Source organism: Leptodactylus fuscus, chromosome 3, assembly GCF_031893055.1.
Source record: "Leptodactylus fuscus isolate aLepFus1 chromosome 3, aLepFus1.hap2, whole genome shotgun sequence".
Taxonomy (NCBI): domain Eukaryota; kingdom Metazoa; phylum Chordata; class Amphibia; order Anura; family Leptodactylidae; genus Leptodactylus; species Leptodactylus fuscus.
Window position 1 is genome coordinate 3,894,359 of NC_134267.1, and position 14,032 is coordinate 3,908,390.

The window sequence follows — 14,032 nt, forward strand, 5'->3', positions numbered from 1 at the left end:
AACAGCTGCTGGGACAAGGCGACAGGAAGCGAGCGCCGGGCTCAGACAGTCGGGGTGATGAGTGACCTGTATTACTGATCTTCCGAACGCCACATCCGGCGCGCGAGACAGAAAATGAAATATTTCCAGCCGTTCGTGGTGATTTTCCCCTATAATTTCAGAGTGTTCTTAGGAGGAGAGAAGTCATAACTCTGCGATTATTACTGGAATCGGGACAAACAGCTATGTAAACAGCCCGAGACATTGTAAGGTGCACTTATAAAGCTATAACTTATGTTCCTACATGACAGGCATGAATATACATAATACCGTAAGTGCTGCACACACAAGCAAACCTGATAGACTTATATTTACGCTCCCCCCGCAGGCGTTCCTCTGCTTCTCTGATTTCACATATTTTTAGTGCTGTACTGTAATAATCCCGTATGTTATACCCGTGTAAGACAATGCAGATGACTCCGCGTACAGCTCTCTATGGCGGTAATAAATCTTCGCAGCGGGGCTGAGGACAGATTGCCGATTGCTAATTACCCGAAACATTTGGCAGTGTTTACAAACAAGCTGCAGCATGGCACATTATGGGTAAGGTTTCACAAGCGCGCTCAGCTGTTCTACGTCATGTAATTGTCGAGTCGGAGTCGCGAAGGCCCCGCTCCTTAGTTTTAATCTTTTGTTACGACTTTACGATTATTTCATGCCACGTCTAATTACCGCACCGAAATGCAAAACTTGAAAGGTAAAATTAAAGGGATTAAAATCATTTGATGAAAACATAAAAAAGAAATATTCTGAAGGTGGAGATGGCGCGATGTGACCAGGCCCCGTGCGTGTACAGAGGGCACGTGGGCTGAACGACTGCACAGACAGTGAGTACGCGCAAGACTAAAGATATTTGCCAACACCGGTTAAACCCAACCTTCAGGCAAGGAAGAGGAAAAGCTCCGCACTTGTCACTCAATACCTGGTGTACGCAGGATCCAGGCATGGCCTAGCTGCCCATCACAAGACTGACTCCGGTACATGTACAATAGGCCTGGAGGAAGTCTGCAAATGGCATCGTGCTATACATGCTGGTGCCCATAGGGTTACATTAGCCAGACAGAGGCCAAGTGATGCACAAAAAAAAAAAAAATTAAAATAAAAACTAATAATAATAATAATAATAATAATAATAATAATAATAATAATAATTATTATTATATATATATATATATATATATATATATATATATATATATATTCTATATGTTAATCAGTACTGAAAAAAAAAACTGCTAAAAAACGTCATTCAATATTTAATAGGGCACCTGAAGGGGACATAAAAATAAAACACTTTTACTCGCCTCTCCCCTGGCCTCTGTTTCCATTGGGGCAGCCCTGGTCTTCTGTATAAAGGTCCCACAGATGATGTCATCAGTGAGGAGACAGCTACAGCCAATCACAAGCTTCAGCTGTGACCTCTTCACAAACAGCCCCTGACTGCTGTGACCTCCTGTTTGTGAAGAGGTCACTGCTGAGGCCTGTGATTGGCTGCCTTGGTCACCTGGCACAAGCAGCACTGGGGCCTGTAAGCTGTAGACTGGACCTGACACCACTGGAAAAGGAGGCCCAGGGAGAGGCGAGTAAACATGTTTGTGTATATATATATATATATATATATATATATATATATATATATATATATATATATATATATCTGAAGCATTTCAACCTTTGGTCACTAATAAAATAAAAACGTTTAACATGATTGGACGAATGACTGGTCAAATTTTTCCAATTTGGCCAAACTTTGAAACAATGTTTCTTTTCCCCCCTAAACGGCCCTCCCCCAATCAGTCAGTTTAGTTATATTGACACAATCAGCCCCATCCATAGATCGATCAGTGACATCATGACTGATTTCTATTCCGTGTGTATATATATATATATATATATATATATATATGTATATACTATATGTGTGTGTGTGTGTGTGTGTGTGTGTGTGTGTAATGTATATAAATACTATAAGGTTTTCTTGCTTTTCCTACAGACTGCAGGTGAATGTCATGTAAGAATTGAGGGACCGTCTCCTCCTGCCATTCGGTGATGCATCTGTTCCTTCTATGTCTTATATCTCAGCCTTAAGGAGCCCCCTACTGGTGTAATGCAGAACAGGACGCTATGGCCGGCATTGCAGGGACACGTATGGAGACTTTACACAAGCAGAAATGACTGACTTGAGGATTGTTAGCACATGTAAAGCCGATGCAAATCTTCTGGCAATGACATCTCTTAACCTGGATGAGGATCCTTGAAGTATTTAGTTACATAAAAATGCTGCGAGCAGTGCCAGGTCGTCTTGTGTTGCGAGGCAGTGTTAGAACACACACAATGCTATATGGGTCCTGCGCTCTACAAGGACGATTAGAGGGGGTTAAAAACAAATCTATAGAAAGCAGTACCTATGCATCTTCAAGATCAGGGGACCTCAAACTGCGGCCCGCGGGCCACATGCGGCCCGCCAAGCACTTCTGTCTGGTCCCGCCGACAACGCCGGCAGGCGTGCATTTATGATGAAGCTCCTGGGGAGCTCAGGCCAGGCCATGGAGCGCACTTCACTTTACCTATTGGAGGGCACCGCTCCTGATGTCTGTGCGACCTGCTCTGCCTCCGGCTCACTGTTTGAAAAGTTTGAGGACCCCTGTTCTAGATCCTCTGCTACTTGGAAGGTCCCTGCTGGTCTAGGAAATCCGGCTCAGCCATTCACTGGTCTCATAGTGATCTGCATGTGGAGATGGAGACCAGCAGGGACCAGGAAGTGGCAGGACAGGAGCGGCGGGGGATCAGTGAGGGGAGGTTGTCACTTTACAACATTTTTAGCTTCCTGCTAGATATTTATTACGCCAGGTTCACACCTAAATATTTAGAAGGAGACGGACCAGAAAAACAGAAAAAAAAAAAAAGGATACGCTATGATGGACATAAAGGGCTCTCGAGGGTCCCCACTGACTATACCTGGGTCCATAGGGTGTCTGGCCTTTTAAATCGAAATCGCTGGACAAACAATTGGGCTCGTAGGACTTTCATCTGACAGATCTGTGCCAGAGACTCTTAATGCAGTCTGCAAAGCTAATGTGAAGAAAGCCTTAGTAGTAGCCGTGTCCCTGCTCCAGTCGCACTGACTCCTTTACTGACTCCTACACAGCGAGGGTCTACAAGCTAGAATACAACCTAGATGGGCAGGGGGCAGCTGAAGTCTCCGTGTGATATGCTATAACTTTACAACCACTTTAGCTAAACCTTCACAATCCCCTTTAAAAGATGTCTGTGACCCCGGTGTAATGGTTACTGATGACCGATGCACAGGATAGGTCCCCAGTATCAGATCGGCGGGGTCCACCACCCACCACCATGTTCCATCACTCAGATCAGATGACGTATGTAAGGTATATAGTGGGCAGCTGCTCTGTTACAGTGTACGGCTCCTGCAGATTCTGGCTCTGTACACTGTGGTGTTGACGTCAGAAGATGAAGTTCTGCTCCCATACACGGCTTCAGGCCATAAACCTTGTACAATCAGCTGACTGGTGTCCCGGTGTCCGACCCCACCGATCTGATACTGATCCTGTAGATAGGGCCTAAGTATATATTACACATGATATACTGAGTGGAGCTTTGCACATGTGCAGAAGACGTACCCACAAGTAGCAAAGATTGCAATTCACACATGTTTCACAAATCCGCCTAGTTACCCCGTGACAGATCTCACACTGTCTATTGCTGCGCAACAACCCCTGTGAAAGCCACAATGGTGACCGTACAAGTTGTCACTCAGCATTCCTAGAAACAGAGAACCAATAAGAGGAGTGGCTCTCACGTTTGGCATTTTATGGAATTGCCCTTTAATTCACCAGAAGGAATCGGATACGAACATATCTATCCTGTATGTACCTTAGGGGAGGCGGCAGCGAGCTCCTTGGCTGCAGGGGCAGAGAGCGGGGTGCGTGGAGGTTCCTCTTTCTTTGGTGTGGGTGCGGGAGGAGCTGGAGCCTTCCTCTTCATCTTCTTCTCCTGCTCAGACTCTTTAATAGGCCAGCTCCGGACCGGATCCTCTTTTGGTTCAAAGAATGGGTTGGATCTAGACAGGAAAATATAAAGAATAAAAAACAGGAAGACGACTTCATTAAGACGTAACGAAACAGCGCGAGCAGAGTGCCGGCCTCACAGGACAGTCCCTGTACACTGACAGCAAGCGGAGCGCCGGCCTCACAGGACAGTCCCTGTACACTGACAGCAAGCGGAGCGCCGACCTCACAGGACAGTCCCTGTACACTGACAGCAAGCGGAGTGCCGGCCTCACAGGACAGTCCCTGTACACTGACAGCAAGCAGAGTGCCGGCCTCACAGGACAGTCCCTGTACACTGACAGCAAGCGGAGCGCCGGCCTCACAGGACAGTCCCTGTACACTGACAGCAAGCAGAGCACCGGCCTCATAGGACAGTCCCTGTACACTGACAGCAAGCAGAGCGCCGGCCTCATAGGACAGTCCCTGTACACTGACAGCAAGCAGAGCGCCGGCCTCACAGGACAGTCCCTGTACACTGACAGCAAGCAGAGCGCCGGCCTCACAGGACAGTCCCTGTACACTGACAGCAAGCAGAGCGCCGGCCTCACAGGACAGTCCCTGTACACTGACAGCAAGCGGAGGTCTGCAAACTCCTACAGAGGAAGTGAATTCCTATGAAATAGTAAATAATTCCTAATTACATGATATTAATAACTGTATATTAGAATTAAAAATCATCAGTCGTTTTATTTCGCAGTCGAAAACTTCTCTGATTCTAACTCCATCCAAAACTATTCTGATGGACTCCAACTCCAGGGGGCGGGTCTATCGGTGGCTGACAGCGGTCTGTGATAGGTGCACTCACACAAGGGAGGCTGTCAGCCATTGAGTGGGACCGCCCACTGGACTCCTAAGTATAGAACAAGTAGAGATGTAAAAGAACAGGATACAAGTTCCACTAAATCTTGTTGGCTCCTCCTGCTCTAGAAGTGGAGACCAGACCAAAAATTTTATCCTGACAGGGTCCCTTTAAAGGAGAGTGAAAATCTCGCAGTCTGGGCTCCGGCAGCTGCAACGCCTTCTTATCCGCTAAAATAAAATTTGGCCGACAGTCAGGACTTCTGTGCCGTGTACCTGTAGATCAGCAATGTGAGCTGAAGGAGACAAAGAAGGGCAGAGGCACGGCCCAGGACGGTTGGGACAAACGGGACAACAAAATACGGGACGCCAAAATACACGGTGAGGGAGACTTTTTTTTTTTTTTAATTATCTTTTTTTGAGATGTAAAAAACAAAACCTAAAACTCCATTAGGGTGAAATGCTCAGCTGCTGAATATTTGCCACACACACTGGACTGCCACAAGGGGAACATTTAGGTTTGAGGTCCCACGTTGCAGAAACGCAGCTTTTTTTTGTTGCAGATTTTGTTGCGTTTTTTGAGCCAAAGCCAAGAGTGGCTACAAACGGAATGGGCAATCTATAGGAAGTTCTTATACGTCTTCCTTCTGCTCCATACACTCCTGGCTTTGGCTCATAAAACCGCAGCAAAATCTGCAACAAAAAAGCTGCATTTCTGCAACGTGGGGCCTCAGCCTAAAAGGGGTTTTCGCAGTAATAGGACCAAGACCTCAAGCCCCGTATTTTTTGTCTCTTTTCTACGGCCCGGACGTAGCTGTGGTTTTTGCAAGGTGTGTGTGTATGGGGCCATAGAAATGTAGGAGTCCGTACTTTTATTTGTAATTGGGGATAATGAGGATATTTGTGTCGGTGAGACCTTACTCCCTATCTACAGAACAGCAAGTGTCTCATTGCTAGGTGTGCCCCAGTGATCATGAAGGTTGGTGGGGGGAGGGAGATATTATTCTTAGAGCCCCTTGTGCACGCCTGACCCCTGACCAATCACTTCTACGGGCTGGACAAAGTGCGCTACTTGTCAAGCTCAGGAGTGGCTATACAAGTACTAGAGCTCCAGTCACACAGAGATGCATTTTGTAGCTTATACAAATTCTTCTTGGGAAACAGATTTGCATATTTTTCCCATAATCCCCACAGTAGAGCTAAAATGGCTTTTTGTAAGACTCCACACGCCTGAGAAGGGAGTGACATTATCCCCAAATTCTGCAGTGTGAACAGACCCCAAGTGCACATTATCATCTTGTGTTTAGATACCCGGCATTGTGCGCACTATCCCAGCTTAGTATAAGTGAGGTTTTTTTCTATTTTTAATGTACACCTGATGGCCTAGCTATAGTATAACGTTTGGTACCTTATTATCCCCCCAAAAATACAATAAAATAAAACCTGCAATATACACAAGTAATCATTATAAAAACAGAAAGCGATATAAGACGTAACCGCTTGTAAATGAGCACACGCGCGCGTCGCACTTCTCGAAAGGCTTTGCACAATCTCCAGGACCGGGCGTCTTATTACTAAGGCTGCAGCAAATCTAATTGTGAGACATTAAGGCTGCGACCTGCTTCCCCGTCAGTAAATTAAAAAGCCCATTTGCATCACATCGAGCACCGGAGAGCACAGAGGCTAATATGGCTAATGGGAAAAAAAATAAAAAATCACCGGACAAAAAACATATGGAGCAATTTGGAAATGGGGAATAGAAATTTTCCTGACTGAGAGGTTGTAATCCATCAAATGTATTATTTTTTTCACCCCTACACAACCCGTCCCTTCCCGCTAAACCCTTAATGCAATCAGGAGTATGTGGAGAGTATTAGATTTCGGCAGGGCCGCAGCCACTTCTGAGGTGTCACAAATCGAGTTAGCCCAAGAGTCAAACCAGCGATGAACATCTTACTCAGACGTAAGGACTCGCACAAAGGGAAGGAGACCAGATTTACATAAGCAGATCACAATATCCCGCAGACTACAATATAGGACTGGTAAGAATATCACATGCACAAAGCGCCGGAACGGACAAAAACTACAAAAAAAATTACGGCCTAAAAAACCCAAAGGTTGACAGATTTGTATGGTAATAGATCATCCTAATAGTGACATGCAGGCCCAGGATAAGGGATATTGGTGTAATTGGCCCCGACCCCTTCATCTGCACCCACACAGTATAATGCCCTCTTATTCCCCCATACACTATAATGGCGCCTTAGTGCCCCCACACAGTATAATGTCCTCTTATTCCTCCATACGATATAATGACGCCTTAGTGCACCCACACAGTATAATGCCCTCTTATACCCCCATACTATATAATGACAAATTAGTGCACCCACACACTGTAATGCCCTCTTATTCCCCCATACAACATAATGAGGAAGGAACATAACCTGTTCCGAAACGTGTAGCCCTGCTATGTTACTACACCATTAACCAACTCTCTGTGGTTACTAAGTAACTGTTTTATTGGATAAAGAACAAAAGTTACATTTTATTGAAACCGCCTGGTTGACGCGGGATTTTACTTCGACAATATAATGGCGCCTTAGTGCACCCACACAGTATAATGCCCTCTTATTCCCCCATACAATATAATGGCGCCTTAGTGCACCCACACAGTATAATGCCCTCTTATTCCCCCATACAATATAATGGCGCCTTAGTGCACCCACACAGTATAATGCCCTCTTATTCCCCCATACACTATAATGCCCCCTTAGTGCACCCACACAGTATAATGCCCTCTTATTCCCCCATACAATATAATGGCGCCTTAGTGCCCCCACACAGTATAATGCCCTCTTATTCCTCCATACACTATAATGCCCCCTTAGTGCACCCACACAGTATAATGCCCTCTTATTCCCCCATACAATATAATGGCGCCTTAGTGCCCACACAGTATAATGCCCTCTTATTCCCCCATACACTATAATGACGCCTTAATGCACCCACACAGTATAATGCCCTCTTATTCCCCCATACAATATAATGACACCTTAGTGCCCACACAGTATAATGCCCTCTTATTCCCCCATACAATATAATGGCGCCTTAGTGCACCCACACAGTATAATGCCCTCTTATTCCCCCATACGATAAAATGACGCCTTAATGCACCCACACAGTATAATGCCCTCTTATTCCCCCATACACTATAATGGCGCCTTAGTGCCCCCACACAGTATAATGTCCTCTTATTCCTCCATACACTATAATGCCCCCTTAGTGCACCCACACAGTATAATGCCCTCTTATTCCTCCATACAATATAATGACACCTTAGTGCCCACACAGTATAATGCCCTCTTATTCCCCCATACAATATAATGGCGCCTTAGTGCACCCACAGTATAAAGTCCCATTAGTATGAGGTTTTTCAAAGCTAGCGAAGTGACCCATTCATCTCTATGGCTGCCGTGTATGGGGCCGTGAGCAAATCTCAGGACAGATCCTATTCCTGTCCATTATGTGGCCATGTGCTCAATGAATTCACATGAAGCCATATGCATAAGCAATACCGCCCCTGCTACCTCTTGTGTCACCCCCTCTACCTCATAGATTGTAAGCTCTTGTGAGCAGGGCCCTCAGTCCCATTGTGTGAAACGACTTTCTTTGTAATGTCTCTTTCTGTCTGTATTTGAACGCTACAGATTGTACAGCGATGCGGAATATGTTGGCGCTATAGAAATAAAATTTATTATTATTATATTATTATACATGCCGTATGAGCAAGGCCTGGAAACCGTCATCTGCATAACGCCTAAAGCCCCTTGGTTCCTACCAGAAAGAATAATGCTCCCTTGTGACTCCCCAATATTATAATGCCTCCCTCATAGTATAATGCCTCAAATATTTCTAAGTTTCTAAGTTGTCCATGTCCTCACCTTATTAAAGCTACAACGATAGAACATCACATTGGTGGAACAGACCCCGATCCCTGATGGCTAAGGCCGGACATGACACCAGTAATGTGCTGGACGGGCAGCAACTGGAAGACTGGCAGCAACGTCACCATCCACGCTGGGCGCTCTGCCAGACGACCACATCCAAAAGTGCCAACTCTATGTAATCCTCCAGCGCTGATCCTCCACTCAATACCAGAGAGGCCCCGACCAACGAGATCACACAAGACCTTCATTTCTGACAATAGATGATGTTACAGCTCAGCCCCTGCACAAAGCAGGTCTAGAAAACTCTCCCATAGACCTCAATGAGCCGCCATTGCTACCTATTACAGGAAGAGTTAGCTCGCCAAACAAAGTCTTATTGTTAATGGTCAGGTCTACAGATGAGGCCTAGAGCATACAGCACAGGTTTGAGAACCCTGGAGTATTACAACCGCGCACGCGTGATAAAGACCCCCGTGAAGGTCGATACGTGGAGGTTTATGGTCACGGCTAATAAAACCAAAATTCTATCTTTTATGCAAAATCAATTAGAAGGATTAGATCTCTATAGAAAATCTTGTTACATAATACTCACACGCCCGCTACTTTATATTACATTATAAGTAACTGTTACTGCGATAATATTCTGGTGAATGAAGGGTTAACCTGCCAATATCATTAACCCTATAAAAGGATGTCGTGTGTCACGGGCTCCAGAACTGGCGACCTATCCAGAACTTCTATCATATAAACTACAAAGATTACCTGCAGTCTAAACACGGCCTTACGCTACATAGTTAAAGGAGTAGGTCTATTCCAAAAATGAACCCTTCACCTGTTTGTCCCCCAAACAACCAGGACAGATTTTTGTTGCTTGGGAGTAAATATGAAAGTCTCCATTGTAAGGCAGAAGCAGAAATCTAGAGACTCCTGAGGAATCAATACGGAAATTATATTGGGAATATTTATTGCTGGATCTGGACTTCCCCTTTAAGGAGGATCTTTCCTGTGTCGTAACACAGGGCAAGTCATATAGTGTGACAAAGCCGTCATTGCACCGAAGTCAGCGCCGCTTTGTAATGATAAAGAACATGAAAGGTACCAATGTGATAAGGCCAGAGAAATCCTAGGGGTCCGGGAACCAATGGCTACTAGGACAACATGGTAGCGGCCCTGCACCTGTACACACAGAAAGAAAGTCCCGAATCCTGCTGACAAATAACATCCAATGAAGGACAGATTGGGCTGCAGAATTTTATCACACTTCACCTTTCTTCTACCAGGAGATAAGCGGCCATTAGAGGAGTCTGGAAGCCCCTTAAAGGAAAAGCACAGGTGACGCTGAGCAGAGTTGGACACCCCCGTGGTCAGGGTGATTTGGGACACTAAACCACATACAGGTCCTAATCGCCCTATTGCACAGAGATCTGTGCCTGCAATGAAATTAAAACCGCTTTATCTTCATCCTGCCGCTGTATAATCCTCATGCTGCCCCTGCGGTGCACTGAAGACATAGAAGTGCACCAGGGCTTAAGTGCGTATGCGCAAGATCTCGGGCACATGCGCAGTGAAGATGGGGGTTCATATCCCTGGCCTCACTGTAGCACTGCGCTGGGAGCACCAGAAAGGAGTCCAATCATACTCATCGGACTCCCCTCTAGATAAGGCCGGGGCCCCACAATTCGGAAATGCCGCGATTTGCCTGCAGCGGAAGTGCCGCAGGATGGGATTCTTGCAAATCCCATGCTCACTAAAAACTGCAGCGCAGACACGCCATGATTTCCAAAACCAGCGCAGTTTTGGAAATCGCAGCATGTCCATTATATCCACGGAAACGCCAGCGGTTTCCCCATAAATAAAATTGAAACAGAAAGTCCATGGAGGAAAACTCTGCAAACTTTCTGCTTAAAGCGCTGAACCGTGATGCGTTGCTGCTGTTTTGTCCTCAGCGCTTTATAGCTGTGGATCGTCCTGTGGGGCCTTAGGCTCAAGGTGTTTTTTTTTGGGGGGTAAGGATGGCTTTACAACAGGGCGATTTGGGACACTGAACCCCTGGTCCATAATGTATCCCTAATCGACGGAACAGGTTCTGTGTATAGTGCTAGTCTCGTTGTACATGTGACGGCCGCTGTCTGCGTTATAATCGAAACCTTTTCACATGTTTTTTTTTTTTTCCACTGAATTTTTTTAATAACCCATTACAGGACAGAACCTGTCCTATTTTCGCCTGTTCTCAGGGACCCTCAATAGACTCAAGTCCATGAAGGATCTATGAAAACCAGTCTCGCACTGACAGGAATCGGCCATAAAAAAACAACTGGTTTTCAAGTCCGATTTGCATCCGGTTGTCTGAATAAAGCCTAAGGATAAATTTGGATTCCCAAAGGGAAATGTATAAAACCTGTTACGTGTGATAGCATGCGGCGGCGGTGAATTTTATCCGCTTGACTAGGGCTGAACACTGAGGCCTATGTATTAATATGGGGGTGTAAAAGCGCTCAGTATTTGTGAAGTGTCTCTGAATAGTCGGCAGCTTTCCAATGTGTACAACTCATTTTTGCAGAAGATTCGTGTGTGTCAGGTGGCTTAACGTCTCCATTTCACCTCCACATATCAAATGTTCCTTTGTCAAACACGGTTTCTGGACTTGCCATGTTGTTTTAAGAAAAACTTCTGCTTATATAGTGAAAGCCTGAATTCATCAGGTGATATAAAGGTGTATAAGGTGTATATAGATTCCACTCACTCATCAAGCTCATCCTCCTCCTGTCGGCCTTTGTTAGCGTACAGGTATTTGGTCATGTCCACGGGTCTGGCGTTCTTCCTCTTCGCTGGCTGTGGAGGGGATTCTTTATGGAGTTCAATAGCCAGGTCAGGCCCTGGATCTGGCTCATCGAAAGGGTTTCGATAAGTTGTGGGCTCAGGTTCTTTAAATGGGTTATAATCATCAAATGGCTCCTCCACTTTTAATGGGGATTTCTCAATAGTAGTGTCTAAAACAGAGAAAAATCATAGAAAAAGCAGTTTAAATTTAGATGACAGTAACCTATCTACCTGCAGAGCTGGGGTGATATGCTGGGTCTGGTGACAGTAACCTATCTACCTGCAGAGCTGGGGTGATATGCTGGGTCTGGTGACGCTAACCTATCTATCTGCAGGGCTGGGGTGATATGCTGGTTCTGGTGACACTAACCTATCTATCTGCAGGGCTGGGGTGATATGCTGGGTCTGGTGACAGTAACCTATCTACCTGCAGAGCTGGGGTGATATGCTGGGTCTGGTGACAGTAACCTATCTATCTGCAGGACTGGGGTGATATGCTGGGTCTGGTGACAGTAACCTATCTATCTGCAGGCATGGGGTGATATACTGGTACTGGTGACAGTAACCTATCTATCTGCAGGGCTGGGGTGATATGCTGGTTCTGGTGACAGTAACCTATCTATCTGCAGGGCTGGGGTGATATGCTGGTTCTGGTGACAGTAACCTATCTATCTGCAGGGCTGGGGTGATATGCTGGTTCTGGTGACAGTAACCTATCTATCTGCAGGGCTGGGGTGATATGCTGGGTCTGGTGATAGTAACCTATCTATCTGCAGGACTGGGGTGATATGCTGGTTCTGGTGACAGTAACCTATCTATCTGCAGGCATGGGGTGATATACTGGTACTGGTGACAGTAACCTATCTGCAGGGCTGGGGTGATATGCTGGGACTGGTGACAGTAACCTATCTATCTGCAGGGCTGGGGTGATATGCTGGTTCTGGAGACAGTAACCTATTTATCTGCAGGGCTGGGGTGATATGCTGGTTCTGGTGACAGTAACCTATCTATCTGCAGGGCTGGGGTGATATGCTGGTTCTGGTGACAGTAACCCATCTATCTGCAGGGCTGGGGTGATATGCTGGGTCTGGTGACAGTAACCTATCTATCTTCAGGGCTGGGGTGATATGCTGGGTCTGGTGACAGTAACCTATCTATCTGCAGGACTGGAGTGATATGCTGGGGTCTGGTGACAGTAACCTATCTATCTGCAGGGCTGGGGTGATATGCTGGGTCTGGTGACAGTAACCTATCTATCTACAGGGCTGGGGTGATATGCTGGTTCTGGTGACAGTAACCTATCTGCAGGGCTGGGGTGATATGCTGGTTCTGGTGACAGTAACCTATCTATCTGCAGGGCTGGGGTGATATACTGGGTCTGGTGACAGTAACCTATCTATCTGCAGGGCTGGAGTGATATACTGTGTCTGGTGACAGTAACCTATCTATCTGCAGGGCTGGAGTGATATACTGTGTCTGGTGACAGTAACCTATCTATCTGCAGGGTTGGGGTGATATGCTGGGTCTGGTGACACTAACCTATCTATAGGGCTGCGGTGATATGCTGGTTCTGGTGACAGTAACTTATCTATCTGCAGGGCTGGGGTGATATGCTGGTTCTGGTGATAGTAACCTGTCTATCTGCAGGACTGGGGTGATATGCTGGTTCTGGTGACCCTAACCTATCTGCAGGGCTGGGGTGATATGCTGGTTCTGGTGACAGTAACCTATCTATCTGTAGGACTGGGGTGATATGCTGGTTCTGGTGACAGTAACCTATCTATCTGCAGGGCTGGAGTGATATACTGGGTCTGGTGACAGTAACCTATCTATCTGCAGGGTTGGGGTGATATGCTGGTTCTGGTGACAGTAACCTATCTATCTGCAGGGTTGGGGTGATATGCTGGTTCTGCTGACAGTAACCTATCTATCTGCAGGGCTGGAGTGATATACTGGGTCTGGTGACAGTAACCTATCTATCTGCAGGGTTGGGGTGATATGCTGGTTCTGGTGACAGTAACCTATCTATCTGCAGGGCTGGGGTGATATGCTGGACTGGTGACAGTAACCTATCTATCTGCAGGGCTGGGGTGATATGCTGGGTCTGGTGACAGTAACCTATCTATCTGCAGGGCTGGGGTGATATGCTGGTTCTGGTGACAGTAACCTATCTATCTGCAGGGCTGGGGTGATATGCTGGGTCTGGTGACAGTAACCTATCTATCTTCAGGGCTGGGGTGATATGCTGGGTCTGGTGACAGTAACCTATCTATCTGCAGGGCTGGGGTGATATGCTGGTTCTGGTGACAGTAACCTATCTATCTGCAGGGCTGGGGTGATAGGCTGGTTCTGGTGACA

General features: G+C 46.3%; 1 protein-coding gene across 5 annotated transcripts in view; it reads right to left on the reverse strand.

The window, feature by feature from the left end:
- Nucleotides 1–14,032, reverse strand: part of EHBP1 (EH domain binding protein 1) — a 249,130-nt gene that overhangs the window by 163,200 nt on the left and 71,898 nt on the right. For all 5 annotated transcript variants that reach the window (XM_075266974.1, XM_075266972.1, XM_075266971.1 and 2 more), the window contains 2 exons: nucleotides 11,598–11,844; nucleotides 3,934–4,120 (listed from right to left, as the gene is read on the reverse strand). In XM_075266974.1, the coding sequence (XP_075123075.1) occupies nucleotides 3,934–4,120; nucleotides 11,598–11,844 (434 nt within the window). The remainder of the gene's footprint in view (nucleotides 1–3,933; nucleotides 4,121–11,597; nucleotides 11,845–14,032) is intronic.